Source organism: Lactuca serriola, chromosome 5 (assembly GCF_051521515.1).
Source record: "Lactuca serriola cultivar US96UC23 chromosome 5, Lser_US96UC23_V15, whole genome shotgun sequence".
NCBI classification, from domain to species: Eukaryota; Viridiplantae; Streptophyta; class Magnoliopsida; order Asterales; family Asteraceae; genus Lactuca; species Lactuca serriola.
Window position 1 is genome coordinate 357,813,462 of NC_136412.1, and position 13,748 is coordinate 357,827,209.

At 29.6% G+C, this 13,748-nt stretch overlaps 1 protein-coding gene across 1 annotated transcript; it reads left to right on the forward strand.

Annotated features, from left to right (window-relative positions):
- Positions 1–10,080: 10,080 nt before the first annotated feature.
- LOC145052199 (non-specific lipid transfer protein GPI-anchored 15-like) lies at positions 10,081–11,166 on the forward strand. The gene is made up of 3 exons (XM_079000000.1): positions 10,081–10,478; positions 10,632–10,745; positions 10,877–11,166. The coding sequence occupies exons 1-3, from the start codon at positions 10,160–10,162 to the stop codon at positions 10,993–10,995; spliced, it is 552 nt and encodes a 183-aa protein (XP_078856126.1). The 5' UTR covers positions 10,081–10,159; the 3' UTR covers positions 10,996–11,166.
- The last annotated feature ends 2,582 nt before the right edge of the window (positions 11,167–13,748 follow it).

A 13,748-nucleotide genomic window follows, 5' to 3' on the forward strand; every position in this document is an offset into this window, starting at 1 on the left:
TTTAAATTTCTAATTCTTAGAATCTATATCTATATCTATATCTATATCTATATATCTTATAAAGCTAACATTTTTCCTTTCACCACATTCATTTGAAACTCTCATGCATTTTTCCTTTCACCACATTCATTTGAAACTCCCAAGACTTTTCAATTTCTTCCTAATAATGGTTATAAGTTGGTTAATAAGATTAAATAAATATCATACATAAAGTGTAATCATATACAAACTAATTTTCAATATTAAAAGAATATATTTACTTCTACTTATAAAGTTATGTTTTTTAACTTTTAACATATTATACTTAATTTATTAGTTTTAATATATTGTTGGGTGTAAACCATTATCATTTTAAAGCTACAACTTTTGAACTATTTGTATAAAATACTTACATTATAAATTTAAGACTAAACTGCAAATTTGGTCCCTGTGGTTAGCAAAAAATTGTGGATGGAGTCCAAAAAGTTTCGAACTTGCACCACTGGTCCAAAATCACAAGCATTTTGTGGATTTGGTCCCTGAACAACATGAAACGACTCTTTTACCCTTTTCATTTGTTTTTTCTATTTTATTTATTAATTTCAACATTTAAATATTTAGAAAAAAATAAAAATAAAATCCTACTCCACCCACCCAATCATTCCACCAATATCCCCCTTCTATCTCTACCATATCTCTCTCTCTCTCTATCTATCTAGCTATCTATCTATCTATCTATCTATCTATCTCTCATACACACACACACACCATTAACTTAATTATACGAGACCAAGCCATCTTCCGCCTCTGGCCAAGCCTCCACCGACACTAGCTTAATATCGTGTATCCGACTTCTTCACCCAATCGACACCTAGATTCTTCTGCAACTCTTTTGACGACAATCATGGAAACTCGATGGGGTTATGTGCACCCGATTTTACCCTTGATGGTGTAACCTGCTGCTACTAGCAACTGAATCGCCCCTGCTTCTACTAGCTACTGAATTGCCTGAGTTGTCTTCCCGAATCCCATTTCTCTGATCACCATAAGAACTTGGTAGTCGTGTACAGCTTGGAGTAATTCTTTTTTCAGTTTGTCAGGTCTGGTGAAGGGGCTTTAGGGTTTCCAAAGAGGGTTTATGGTTTGATTTCAAGATCGAAGATGAGGGCTTTAGGCTTTTCAGAAGCGATCATTGGGTTAATTGATGGTTTAGGGTTTGATATTTTCAAGTGTTCTTGATGTTTTTATTTTGATTTTCGAAATGGGTTAGATGATGAAATGAAGATGAATGATCGAATTGTTTCTTTGAAGAAGATGAATTATCGAAACTTATGAACGAAGATGAAGGATCGAGATGTTAAAACGTGTACTGATTTTGATGATTCTGTAATGGAGATTTAATCAAATTGATTTTTTATTTTGTGAAGATTGTAGTTTAGTTGAAAGGGATGGTTTGGATTACCGATGTTGGAGTTTTGAAAGGATGAAATTTTGCAACAGATATGTTGGATTGAAGCAATGAGAGAGAGAGAGAGTAGGTGGCCCCAATTTTTTTATTTGTTTATTTTTATTTAATATGTTATTAAAGAAAATATTAAAAAATGCAAAAAGAAATTAAAAGGGTAAAATCGTCCTTTCAATTTTTCCAAGGACCAAAACCACCGAAATTTCTTAATATTAGGACTAAAACTACAAAAAAAAATCTTGATTTTGGACCGTTCATGCAAGTCGAAAACTTTTTGGACCTTATCCACAGTTTTTTGCAAAACACAGGGACCAAATTTGCAGTTTTGTCGAAATATAACATTATAGGATCAACTTAAATATAAATTTTGGTTTAACTTAAATAACCCAAATAATATTTTGTAAATAGTAAAAAGTGATAAATTATAGTATCTTTCTAATAATGATTATACATTAGTTAATAAGGTTAAATAAATATCAAACCTCAAGTGTAATCATAAATAAACTAAATTTCAATATTAAAATAACATATTTACTTCTACTTATAAAGTTATGTCTTTAACTTTTAACAAATTATACTTAATTTATTAGATTAAGATGTTGTATGTAACCATTATCAATTTAAAGCTACAGCTTTTGAACAGTTTGGACAAAATACTTAAATTGTTAGTTTAAATATAACATTACAATATCAACTTAAATATAAATTTCAGCTCCACTTAAAAACCCCAATGAATATTTTGTGAATAGTTAAAAGTGATAAATTGTAATGCTAAATGCAAAAACTGGATTATAATCTCAATTCAACTAAAATATTTCTTAAAAATATTTGTATAATCGTTAAAAGTTTTCAAATACGTAACTTAAAATAATTTACAATAACAATAGTTAAATATAACTCTATATAAAAGATTATACTATTACCTTTAAAATTAAAAAACAATGTTTGATATTTTAAATAATTATAATGATATAAATTAAAATGTTAAACAAATAAATTTTAAAAAATTAATTAACAATAACAACAACCATAAATAACATTAAACCATATAATATATTTAATTTTATTCATGAGTAACTCGCAGGTAGAAATCATTCAAACGGTTGAGATTATGCAGTTATAATAGATGCATATATTATCATATAATTCAAAATAATCAATATATTATCAATTTAGTATACGAATTACTATATCAAATTTAACAACAACGTTATTGTTATATTTAAAAAAAACATATATTTGTAAAGATTTCAACTATATATGTGTTTCTGCGCAACGCGCTGACATTCGCCTAGTATCTTATAAAGCTAGCATTTTTCCTTGAACCTCATGCATTTGAAACTCCCAAGACACCACATTCATTTGAAACTCCCATGACTTTTTAATTTCTTTCTAATAATGATTATAAGTTGGTTAATAATGTTAAATAAATATCAAACATAAAGTGTAATCATATATAAACTAAATTTCAATATTAAAATAATATCTTTACTTTTATTTATAAAGTTATGTCTTTAAATTTTAACATATTATACTTTATTTATTAATTTTAAAATGTTGTTGTATGTAAATCATTATCATTTTAAAGCTACGACTTTTGAACAGTTTGTAATAGGGATGAGATTTAGAACTAGAAAACCAGACCGGACCCAGAACCGGACCGGAACCGGAACCGGTATACCCGGAAATTGCTTAAACGGTCCGGGTATTGGGTTTCAAAATTACTCTTATCCGGGTTCCGGGTATGGGTCTAACGGGTCCGGTTAATCCGGGTTTTTTAACCGGGTTTGTTTAAAAAACCGGAACTGGGTTTAGTGGGTATTAGAACCGGTTTAGATGTGGAATCGGTATAGGGTATAGGAAATATGGGAACCGGAATACGATTAGTCTCTTTTCCCCATGCCCTCAATGTTCGTCGATTGGAGAAAAGATTAAAAAAAAAAAAAAAAAAACCATCGATCACAGAGAGGAATATGTTGTCGTCGCCTACACAATCCTCAGTTCCTCACTCGATTTGCGTCGATATTGAAGCCCAAGCCTCAGTCGATTTATGCCAATACTAAGCCTTAATTCAGGTCGACGATCATCAAATCAATCTCCTACAATCATTCCCAATTGAACTTCAAATCAATCTCCTACAATCAATTAAAGACCAATGGTGGACAATTGGGTAAATAACAATGAAGCTACACAAGTAAGTTGTAGTGTTAAAGTGTTAACTGTTAAGATGTTTTCTAAGCCTCAGTCGATTTGCTTTTTTTTTCTTAAGATGTATGCTTCAGAAGTTAATGTAGACTCACCGTTGATTTCTAAATCATCATCAAGTTAAGATGATCTGGCTGGCAGACATAATAAAAGCTAAAAGTCAAATTACAGCGATTTTCTTTAAACATAATAAATTAATAATGGAGATAACTATTATAGTATTTCTTACAATGGAAAGCATGAGAGTTGTTGAGGGTAAAACTGTAGTGCCTCCTGGAACATAAAGTCCAACAGAAGAAATGCTCATTGCCACTCGTTTGCATCTCACACCCTAAAACTCACAAAAGAACCATATTAACTCAAAAGTTGAGGGACTAAATTCGTAAAATGTATACAACTTACTTTCATATTTTCAATAGTCACTGTGATATTAGTTCATATTGGACTATTGTAGTGCCTAAATATAATTTCTTTAAACCAACTTTGTTATACCTAGTTATTTTTTTTAAATAAATCAATGTCGTCAATAACCTAATAACCTAATAACCTAAATGTAATTTTTTGTTTGTTAATTTTTTTTATAACGGTTGAAAGATTATGCGATTGAGGTAACAAAAAAAAATTCGGGTTTTCCGGTTCTAAACTCATTTGACCCGATTCTACCTTACCCACTTTCCTATTTCCGGGTTTTTCGGTTCTAGACCCACTTTACCCGAAACCGAACCGGACCCGGTTCCTATATACCGGTCCGGTTTCCGGTTCTAAAAAATATCGTTAAATGGGTCCGGGTTTTTCGGGTCCGGGTCCATCCGGTCCGGGTTTGGACCCACTTTCATCCCTAGTTTGTATAAAATACTTAAATTGTTAATTTAAATATAACATTACATGGTCAACTTAAATATAAATTTTAGTTCAACTTAAACAACGCAAAGAATATTTGGTAAATAGTTAAAAGTGACAAATTATAGTGTCTTTCTAATAATGATTATAATTTGGTTAATAAAGTTAAATAAATAATTAAATATGAAACCTAAAGTGTAATCATAAATAAAATAAATTTTAATATTAAAATAATATCTTTTCTTCTACTTATAAAGTTATATATCTTTAATTTTTAACATATTATACTTAATTTATTAGATTTAATATGTTGTTATATGTAAACCATTATCAGTTTAAAGTTACAACTTTTGAACAGTTTGAATAAAATACTTAAATTGTTAATTTAAATATAACATTACATGATCAATTTTAATACAAATTTCAGTTTCACTTAAAAAACCCAAATAATATTTTATGAATAGTTAAAAGTGATAAATTGTAGTGCTAAATACAAAAACTAAATTGTAATATCAATTTAACTAAAATATTTCCTAAAGATATTTTTATAATCATTTAAATTTTCAAATAAATAGCTTAAAATAACTTACAATAACAATAGTTAAAACTAACTTTATATAAACGATTATATTGTTACCTTTAAAAACAAAAAACAATTTTTGATGTTTTAAATAATTACAATGATAGAAATTAAAACATTAAACAAATAAATTTTAAAAAATTAATTAACAATAACAAATAATATTAAACCATATATTATTTTTATTTTCATCTATGAGTAGCCTGCGGGTAGAGATTATTCAAACGATAGAAATTATGTAGTTTTAATAGATTTATATATTATAATATAATTCAAAATAATAAATATATTATATCAAATTCGTATACGAATTATTATATCAAATTTAAAAACAACGTTATTGTTATATTTAAGAAAACATATATTTGTAAAGATTTCAACTATATAGGTGTTTCTGCGCAACGCGCGGACATTCGCCTAGTTGTTAGAAGTATTTCCTGCAACAAAGTTAGCACTAGCCTCCAAAGAAACTGCATTAGCCTTTTCATTTTTCTAGTGATCTTTTTAAACACGAAGTTTAAGAACCAATTGCTCAAAACTCATTTCCTCAGTTAGATGTTTCAAATAAAGTTTGAAATATTTCCATGAAGGTGGTAATTTTTCAATTATAGAACCAACTAGGAAATTAGAGTGTAAACCCATACCTTCAACATCAAGTTCGTGGGCAAGGATTTGAATTTCCTCTACTTGTTTCACAACAGATTTCGCATCAAACATTTTGTAGTGCAAAAAGTTTCCAACAACAAACTTCTTGGAACAAGCATATCCAGTTTTGTATTTCATCTCCAATGATTCCTATATTGCTCTACTAGATATGAAAGTAGAGTAAATATCATAGAGGGAGTCATCAAGAGCATTCAGAAACATGTGTTCCAATGCCCGCTAGTGGATTGGTTGGAGGATCTTCAATCAACACTTTATCCACATGCAATATTATCAAATTGAACAACATCTTTTGTTGCCAACGTTTAAAATCTGCCCCCTTGAATTTTTTGGGTTTCTCAACATGATTTTTCAACAGAGTTTGATCCATTTCGAAAGTAAATTTTTGTAAATTCGAAATATAAATACGAAATTTTTGTTTTAGATTGCTATAACTTGTGTAAACCAACAGTATAAATATGAATATATATTATAGAAATCAAATTGAAACACTATCAATAAACATAAACATGAAATTTCCAGATTAAAAACAAGATAGAGGCTTGCAAAGCAATGTCCTAAAACATAAATTCGTCCCTATTAGTGCAATAGTATATGGACGTCTGAATAGAGGATACAACTATCTTCAATCAAGTTCTTGCACTAGAACTTGATTTTTGGCGAATTTACTGTATGCGTTCATGGAATTGGTCTCGCTCTTCTTCTGTCTTTTTATCCAAAAAAAAAAAGCTTCAATTTGTTAAAAATGGAACCATAGTTATAAAGAATCAATCATATAACCATGTGACAGTCGCATAAACACATATACACATTAACCATGGTAATTTAATGATGCACATTTCATCCAACCAGAAAGATATTTGTATCAGAATCTAATAAATTAACCTACACAACCCAACCATTATTACTGAAGGTATAAAAGACCGAAAAACCATTTGGCTATTTAATATCCCCAACGATGTTAATCCAAGAAATTAATGTCAATCCTCCTCCTGTTCAAACTACAAGATGATATAAATTCGTTAAAATAACCAAAAAACAAAAGAAATTGAGATGAAGTTGGTTCAGAATAAACACTAAAACTAAAAGATGTTGTAGCAAAGTCAGTATGATTTACCTACTCGATCTCTCTTCTATTTCGACATATTTGTACAGCAACATCAATAGGGCTAAGAAATTTTCTGATTTTTGAATGAGAATTTGATGGAACTAAACACCAATGACGACCAAAGATTCTTTTCTAAGGTTTAAATAAAGGATTGCGTTTCGTTTTCAACTGATTATGTATATAAAAAAACCAAAATTAAATTTTGGACGAGACCAAGCATCAAATCACATATAAACAGATTGATAATTTATACAATTTCAAGAAAGTGGAAGATAGAAGAAGCTGGTAAGGCAAGCATGGTGATTAATTTACTTTCTTCTCTTCGTAATATATGCATCACCTCTGTCGTCTCCTCCCTTCTGATCACAACATAAAAGCAGAGACATAAGAGTGGAAAAGGAAAACGTGGGTTACGGTATCCGAGGGAGGTATTTGGATCTGTGGGTGTTGAGTTGGTGACAGTAAGCTTATTACTATAGGTTGTTGTAGGCATTGGAGGAGCAACATAGAGGAATAGATTAACAATATATATATATATATATATATATATATATATATATATATAATAGTAGGTTCATGCGAAAACATAAATATTTTACGAAAACGCGAAAACATATTTTATCTTATAAAAATCAAACACATATACTTTAGAAATTAAATTTATTAGCAATATGTTAAAGATAATAAGTTTATATTGGTGGGTGTTATGGTAATATAGATTTAAAAGTGGTTTTAATAATTGTTTTTTTTCCACATCCTTAACCACTTTTAAATTCAAGTTTTCATAATAAAAATGTTAAAAAAAACATTATTTGCTAATATGAAACATTTTGTTATGTATCATCGATTACTATCATGTAGTTCAAAGTTTGGATGAATTCTTATCCAAAATATAAAGTTGAGGTGACACAATCTCATAGATTTTCCTTGTTTTCGCGTTTTTGCAAATTATTTGCATTTTGGTTTGATAGGAACAGATCGTTGTTCCTAAGGGGGCTTCTTATTTAATATAATTAGCAATAAGGTTTATTATGGTTGTTAATCAAAACCATTTACTTTCATTTATTTATTTGTGTCATTTCAATTTATTTATTTTAAATTAAAGAAAATATTTAATTTTATCAAAAAAACCTAAAATTTCTAGCCCTAAAACGAGGACGTTACAATTACAAAATAATATCTAACTGAAATTTTACAAATTACACCTCCATGTTACTTTTTTTTATTTTTTTTTATCAAAAACTTTTTATTTTATTTTTATTTACAAATCAAATGTAATATCACTAGAGTTAGGATTAAAAAATAAAAAAAATAATAAAATAAAATAAAATAAAAGGTAAGTTATATCATCTGAATAGTCAAAGCCAATGCCAATGTAATATTATGTATTTCAATTTTACGTGGAAAGTTTTTCACTTTTCCAACTTAACATCAACATCTTGGACATTTCACCACTACCAAAACGTATATCGTATTTGGTTTAACTACGAAGTTTGAAGTTTGAAGTATGTATTCTTGCTCAACTTTTAATTGGAAGTGTATGTGTTCGTAGTTTTCTGTTTTATACTATATATTGGTTGATTGTAATTGGTCGGATCCAATTACCACTAATAGTGTAAATATTTTCAACCGGATCCAATGCATTCATTTAACTTTTAGTTTACAATGACAATTTATCCATCAATGTATTGCACGGATACACAACTAATAAATAAAAATACATTTTGGCTTGTGAAAATAATTTATAAAAGAAGTAAACAAAATTGAGAAATGAACTTTTAAAAGGGAATAAAGTAATTTTGACTTTTTGACGATGAAAGTCTCAAAATTAGCGTCAAAGTCTCAAAATTGTCACCATTTGGCCACTGAAGTTTTAATCGTGCTAATAAAGTTCTTAAGCTTCAAACTTTTCACCATTTTGCCATTGAGACACTATAAAGGTTCAACATTTTACCGTCCTGTGTGGCATGTCACGTAGGCTGACCATCTTCGTACACATGGCGTTGACGTGGTATCCACATGGAATTTGAAAAAGTATATTTTCTCTCAAATTAATTTATTGGTGGAAAATATGAAACTAATAAACCTCATGGACCAAAGCTAATAAACCACTACCACCATCTCCATCTATGACAACCACCACCATCACCATCACCATCACCATCACCGCCACAACCACAACCATCCCCTTCAACTTGGAAGCAAACATGAACATAAATGTTTAAACAGTAGTTTGAAGGTTCATCGAAGAACATGAAGAAACCCTAGATTTAGGTTCGTACTTCCCCACCAGAAACAAAAACACTTTTAAGTCTCATTTTTTTTAATATGAATTTCATCATTTGTTGGAAAAGGGCCCGTTAATTCACAAATTGTCGAGCCGGTTTAACCACATAAGCAATTGTTTTTTATAACTGAAAAGGTGGGTTTTTTTTTGCCTTTTTGTGTAGAGGTGCACAGCCCGTTTAGCAATTGTCCATGAGAATGACAATGATTATGAAGGGTGTTTTTGGAAATTTTTAGGTTAGGTTACCAAATATATATTAAGAATTTTTTTGGTTGTCCGTTTTTGGTGATTATTTATAAGGGTTTCAACTACTTTGGCTTTGCTAGGTGAATATTGGTTGGTTTGTGACCAACCTAAGCTAACGAATTGGAGTTAGATTAGGTTAAACTTCGACCATATTGCTTGTCAAAGTACCATAAGTAAAATAACGAATTGTGTCATTTTTTAGTTGAGAAACAACTTTTTTTTTAAAAAAAAAAACGTTTAAAGGATTAAGAAATACATTTAAAGATTGATCTACACGTATGGAAAATTGATCGAGATGGTTGTTTATTAAACCGAATAAAACTTTATAACAGGACAATACATGCTAGATTGATCTCTTTTTCTCCCCATTTTTTTTATAAAAGTTATTATGTACGACACAATTGCGTCAATTACTATTAAAAATAATTAGTCTAATTTTATTGAATAAAACAATGAACACTTGAGCGTAAATTAAATATGACTTTTAACTCAACTCACGTTTTTAATAAAACAATTTTAGTAGTATCTAATTAAAAAGGAAATTGTTTAACATTTTATGTATAAAATAAAACCCAATTTAATTTACTATTTAGATATAGTATCTAATTTAAAAGAATAATTATTTCCATAGTTGGTCAACTATATATACCAATAAATTAAAGCTTGTCCTTTTTCATATATGTCACACTATTTATAATCCTAAAGATTTCTAACTTTTTCTGCACCAAGAAATCCCAACAAATACTTTCTCTTTATCAGGAATCAAGAAAAAGAAAGTAAAACAAAATGGCTTGTAAAGTGGTTAGTGTGACTCTAGCCATGGTCCTTATTGTCTCAATCTGCCGTGGAACCATGGCTCAATCAGGGTGCACCAATGCCCTCATGGGTATGTCACCATGTCTTAACTTCATTACTGGAAATACATCCACCCCATCGTCTTCCTGTTGCTCCCAACTCGGAAACCTCGTTCAAGCTCAACCGCAATGCCTTTGCGCAGTGCTAAATGGGAACGGGATCACACTCGGTATCAGTATCAACCGAACACTGGCTCTAACGCTTCCTGGTGCTTGTAATGTCCAGACTCCCCCAGTCAGCCAGTGTAACGGTAATACTTTTGTAATTTTGATTGTTTGGAAATTTAACACTTCAAAATGAAATGTCCATGCATGTTTTTGTTTATTTATTTTTTTTGGTATATTTTTTATTGGGCTTTTCAAAATTCCAACAAATTTTGATTTGGTTTATTTTGTTTATTTAGCCGCAAACGGGCCGGGTACAACTTCTACACCTAGCCCGGCTACTTCCCCTGAAGGATCTACAAACGAACCAGATATATTGCCAGAAAGCCCGACCGAGTCGGATTCTCCATCGGGTATTTACTTTTTTACCCTTTATCAATATTTTTTTGACCGACTATTAATAAAGTATCATCTAAATTAACTGATCATTTGTGATTAAAGTTTATCTCTCTATGCTAATTAGCAAATGAATTGATGGATGTAGGATCAGGGTCAAAGACAGATGGATTGACACCAAATGGAAGTGAATCACGAACACCAGTTCATCTCTTGGTGTTTGTTCTGTTTGTGGTGACATGGGCTTCTTCAGCTTCACGTTTCTAAATTAATTTTACATTCTTTGTTCTTCCAAGTGCTAAAGAAGTTTTATTTCTTCTTTATCTTGGTAGGTGATTGTGTGTATTAGTAGCGAGCAATTTGTTATTTTTATGAGAAGAGATTGTGTGATTGTAGTATTTGTTTTCTTTAATAAATCAAAAAAAGACATTTTATAAACTTGGTCGGTTACAGTAAGAGATGATTCCATAAAATAATAAGTACTTTTCTATTGTCACACTTAAGGATGATGGTTATATTCTGCTTTTACTAAATTACCCTAAGTACACGGTTTTTTAAAATTAAACAAACGAAAATAACTATTAATTTAACATAATCATTTTTATAATCTTATACTTGGAAAACAAACCAAAAAACTAGTGTTCATTACATGAACCACATAAACCGGGGTTTGTTGTAGCAATACATAAATGGTTTATAACGTTATACAATACCACCCGATACCACATGTACGTATGTATGAATCTGCTAATTAATTTAACATCAAAATGATTAATTTGAATGAAAATGGACCAGTTACTTTGGATTTTTTTTTTTATCAATATTATGGTTCAAGCAAAAGATCTTGCGGTCTTTTCATGGAGTAAAAAATATAATAGCTTTTCGTAAGGTAAAAATATATATATAGTTTTAAAGGAAAATGAAAACAAGGTTTAAAACGTAACAGTAAAACAAAAAAAAAGGTTGTCATATTCCATAAAAGACATCTAAAAACAAACTCCCCCATTAGGAGAAATTAGGCCACCAAAATGCCTATAAATTCATCATCATTTTGACATTCCATCAAAATATAAAGAGATAAAACATTCCACCACACTAACATCCTGAAATCTCCAAAAATGGCTTCAAATAGAGCTAATGTAGTTGGTCTTGTTGTGATTATGGTTATGTTCATGGTGGTGCTATGTGATGGAGCCACGGTTGAGTCATCGAAGTGCAGAAGTGCAATAGTGAGCTTGAGCCCATGCCTCAACTATGTGAGTGGGAACTCATCGAGCCCATCACATCCTTGTTGCTCGCAACTAGCCAATGTGGTCAGGTCAGAGCCACGGTGTCTTTGTGTATTGGTCAGTGGTGGTCACTCATCCGCAAGTTTAAATATTAATGAAACTCTCGCTTTGGGACTACCTAAAGCTTGTGATGTCCATACACCTCCGGTTAGCCGTTGTGATGGTATGTTATTTTTTTTTTTACATTTTAGTTTCTTTATATTTGGACTTATGGGTAACAAAGTGAGAACCCATGTAAGTGAAATTTAAAGTTCAAGCTTAACATCATCACATTGCTCAAAGATCATTATGATTTAGAGTCCATATGTTGGGCATACGATTGGTTGGAGGGGCTTCCATTTCCATATTCCTAAAAAATCGCATTGCACTATTAAAATATTTTTCCCTAACCTCCTTTAATAAAATATTGATTCTTTGAATGTGTTCGTAATGGACCCACAAGTAAAAGAGTCTTTAGGAAAATATACTACTAGCTAAAAACAAAGTTTTAGTTTTTATTTGTATACAAATATTTTTAAAAGATAATAATTATAAGTTTTTGAAAAATATAAAATGAGGTAAAGCATAAAAATTAAAAGCTAAAAGTTCTCTAAAACTACTTGAAGTGGTTTTGGAATTAACTTTTTAGAAATATTTAAAAAAAAATAGTTGTAAGTTTTGAAAAATATAAAATTACATAAGGCATAAAAATTTAAAAGCTAAAAGTTCTCTAAAACTACTTGAAATGGTTTTAGAATTAACTTTTTAGAAATATTTAAAAAAATAATTGTAAGTTTTTGAAAAATATAAAATGACATAAGGCATAAAAATTAAAAAGCTAAAAGTTCTCCAAAACTACTTGGAATGGTTTTGAAATTAACTTTTTGTTTGAAATAAAAACTTTAAATCCCTACTCTTAAACAAAGTCTTTTATTTTAATTTGAATTTTTCTAACAAGTTCTAGCAATCCAACATATCTTATTCACATGACATATATAGATATAAATAGATATATTCAATTTTGATTTGGAGCTTGCATAAATTGTTTTTAGTTTGCTTGTGTGACTTCAATATTTTAGGTGATTGGAATTTTTGTTTAAATTTATACAAACCGTCAAGTAGAGAATATATTTTCTTTCAACCCTTTTGCTACATAAATGTCAAATCAATTTTTCTGTCACTCTTATTTTTTTTCTATCATTCCCAACTCATTATATAAGTAACTGGTTTTTCTGGACTTTCCTAACTTTCTCAATTTTTATTAAAATATATTTAAAAACATCTAATAAACTATAAAATAAATAAATAAAACTAATTCTAAAAAAAAATCATTAAAAAACATACAAATGTAAAAAAAAAAAAATTAAAATCCATAGTACGAGAATTAAAATCCTAAATATGAAAGTTAAAATCCTAAATGCGAAAATTAAAATCCTAAATACGATAATTAAAACCTATAAAATATTTTTAAGCCTCTTATATATGAGTTTGCCCCTAATTGTGAGTGAGGATTTCGTTGCACTCAAGTTAAATGTCATGTGGCTTCAAGAAAAACTGTAAATATTTATCAAAACGTTTCTCTTTCATCATTCATAACTCTTCCTCCAAGACTGCGACTTTCTTTTCCGACTCCTCTTCTAAAATGTGTAGTTTATCTCTTTGATATCGCTTTGTCGTCTCCTCTACTTTTTTGGTTATTTTTGTCAGAATGTCACCTGATCGACTTCATCCATGAGGTTTCTGATATTAACC

Bases quoted from the DNA above. Each gene is read 5' to 3' on its own strand.
- LOC145052199 (XM_079000000.1), top strand. From the start codon at position 10,160: ATGGCTTGTAAAGTGGTTAGTGTGACTCTAGCCATGGTCCTTATTGTC. The intron at 10,479-10,631 runs GTAATACTTTTG...TTGTTTATTTAG, and splicing joins CCCAGTCAGCCAGTGTAACG to CCGCAAACGGGCCGGGTACA. The intron at 10,746-10,876 runs GTATTTACTTTT...TGATGGATGTAG, and splicing joins CGAGTCGGATTCTCCATCGG to GATCAGGGTCAAAGACAGAT.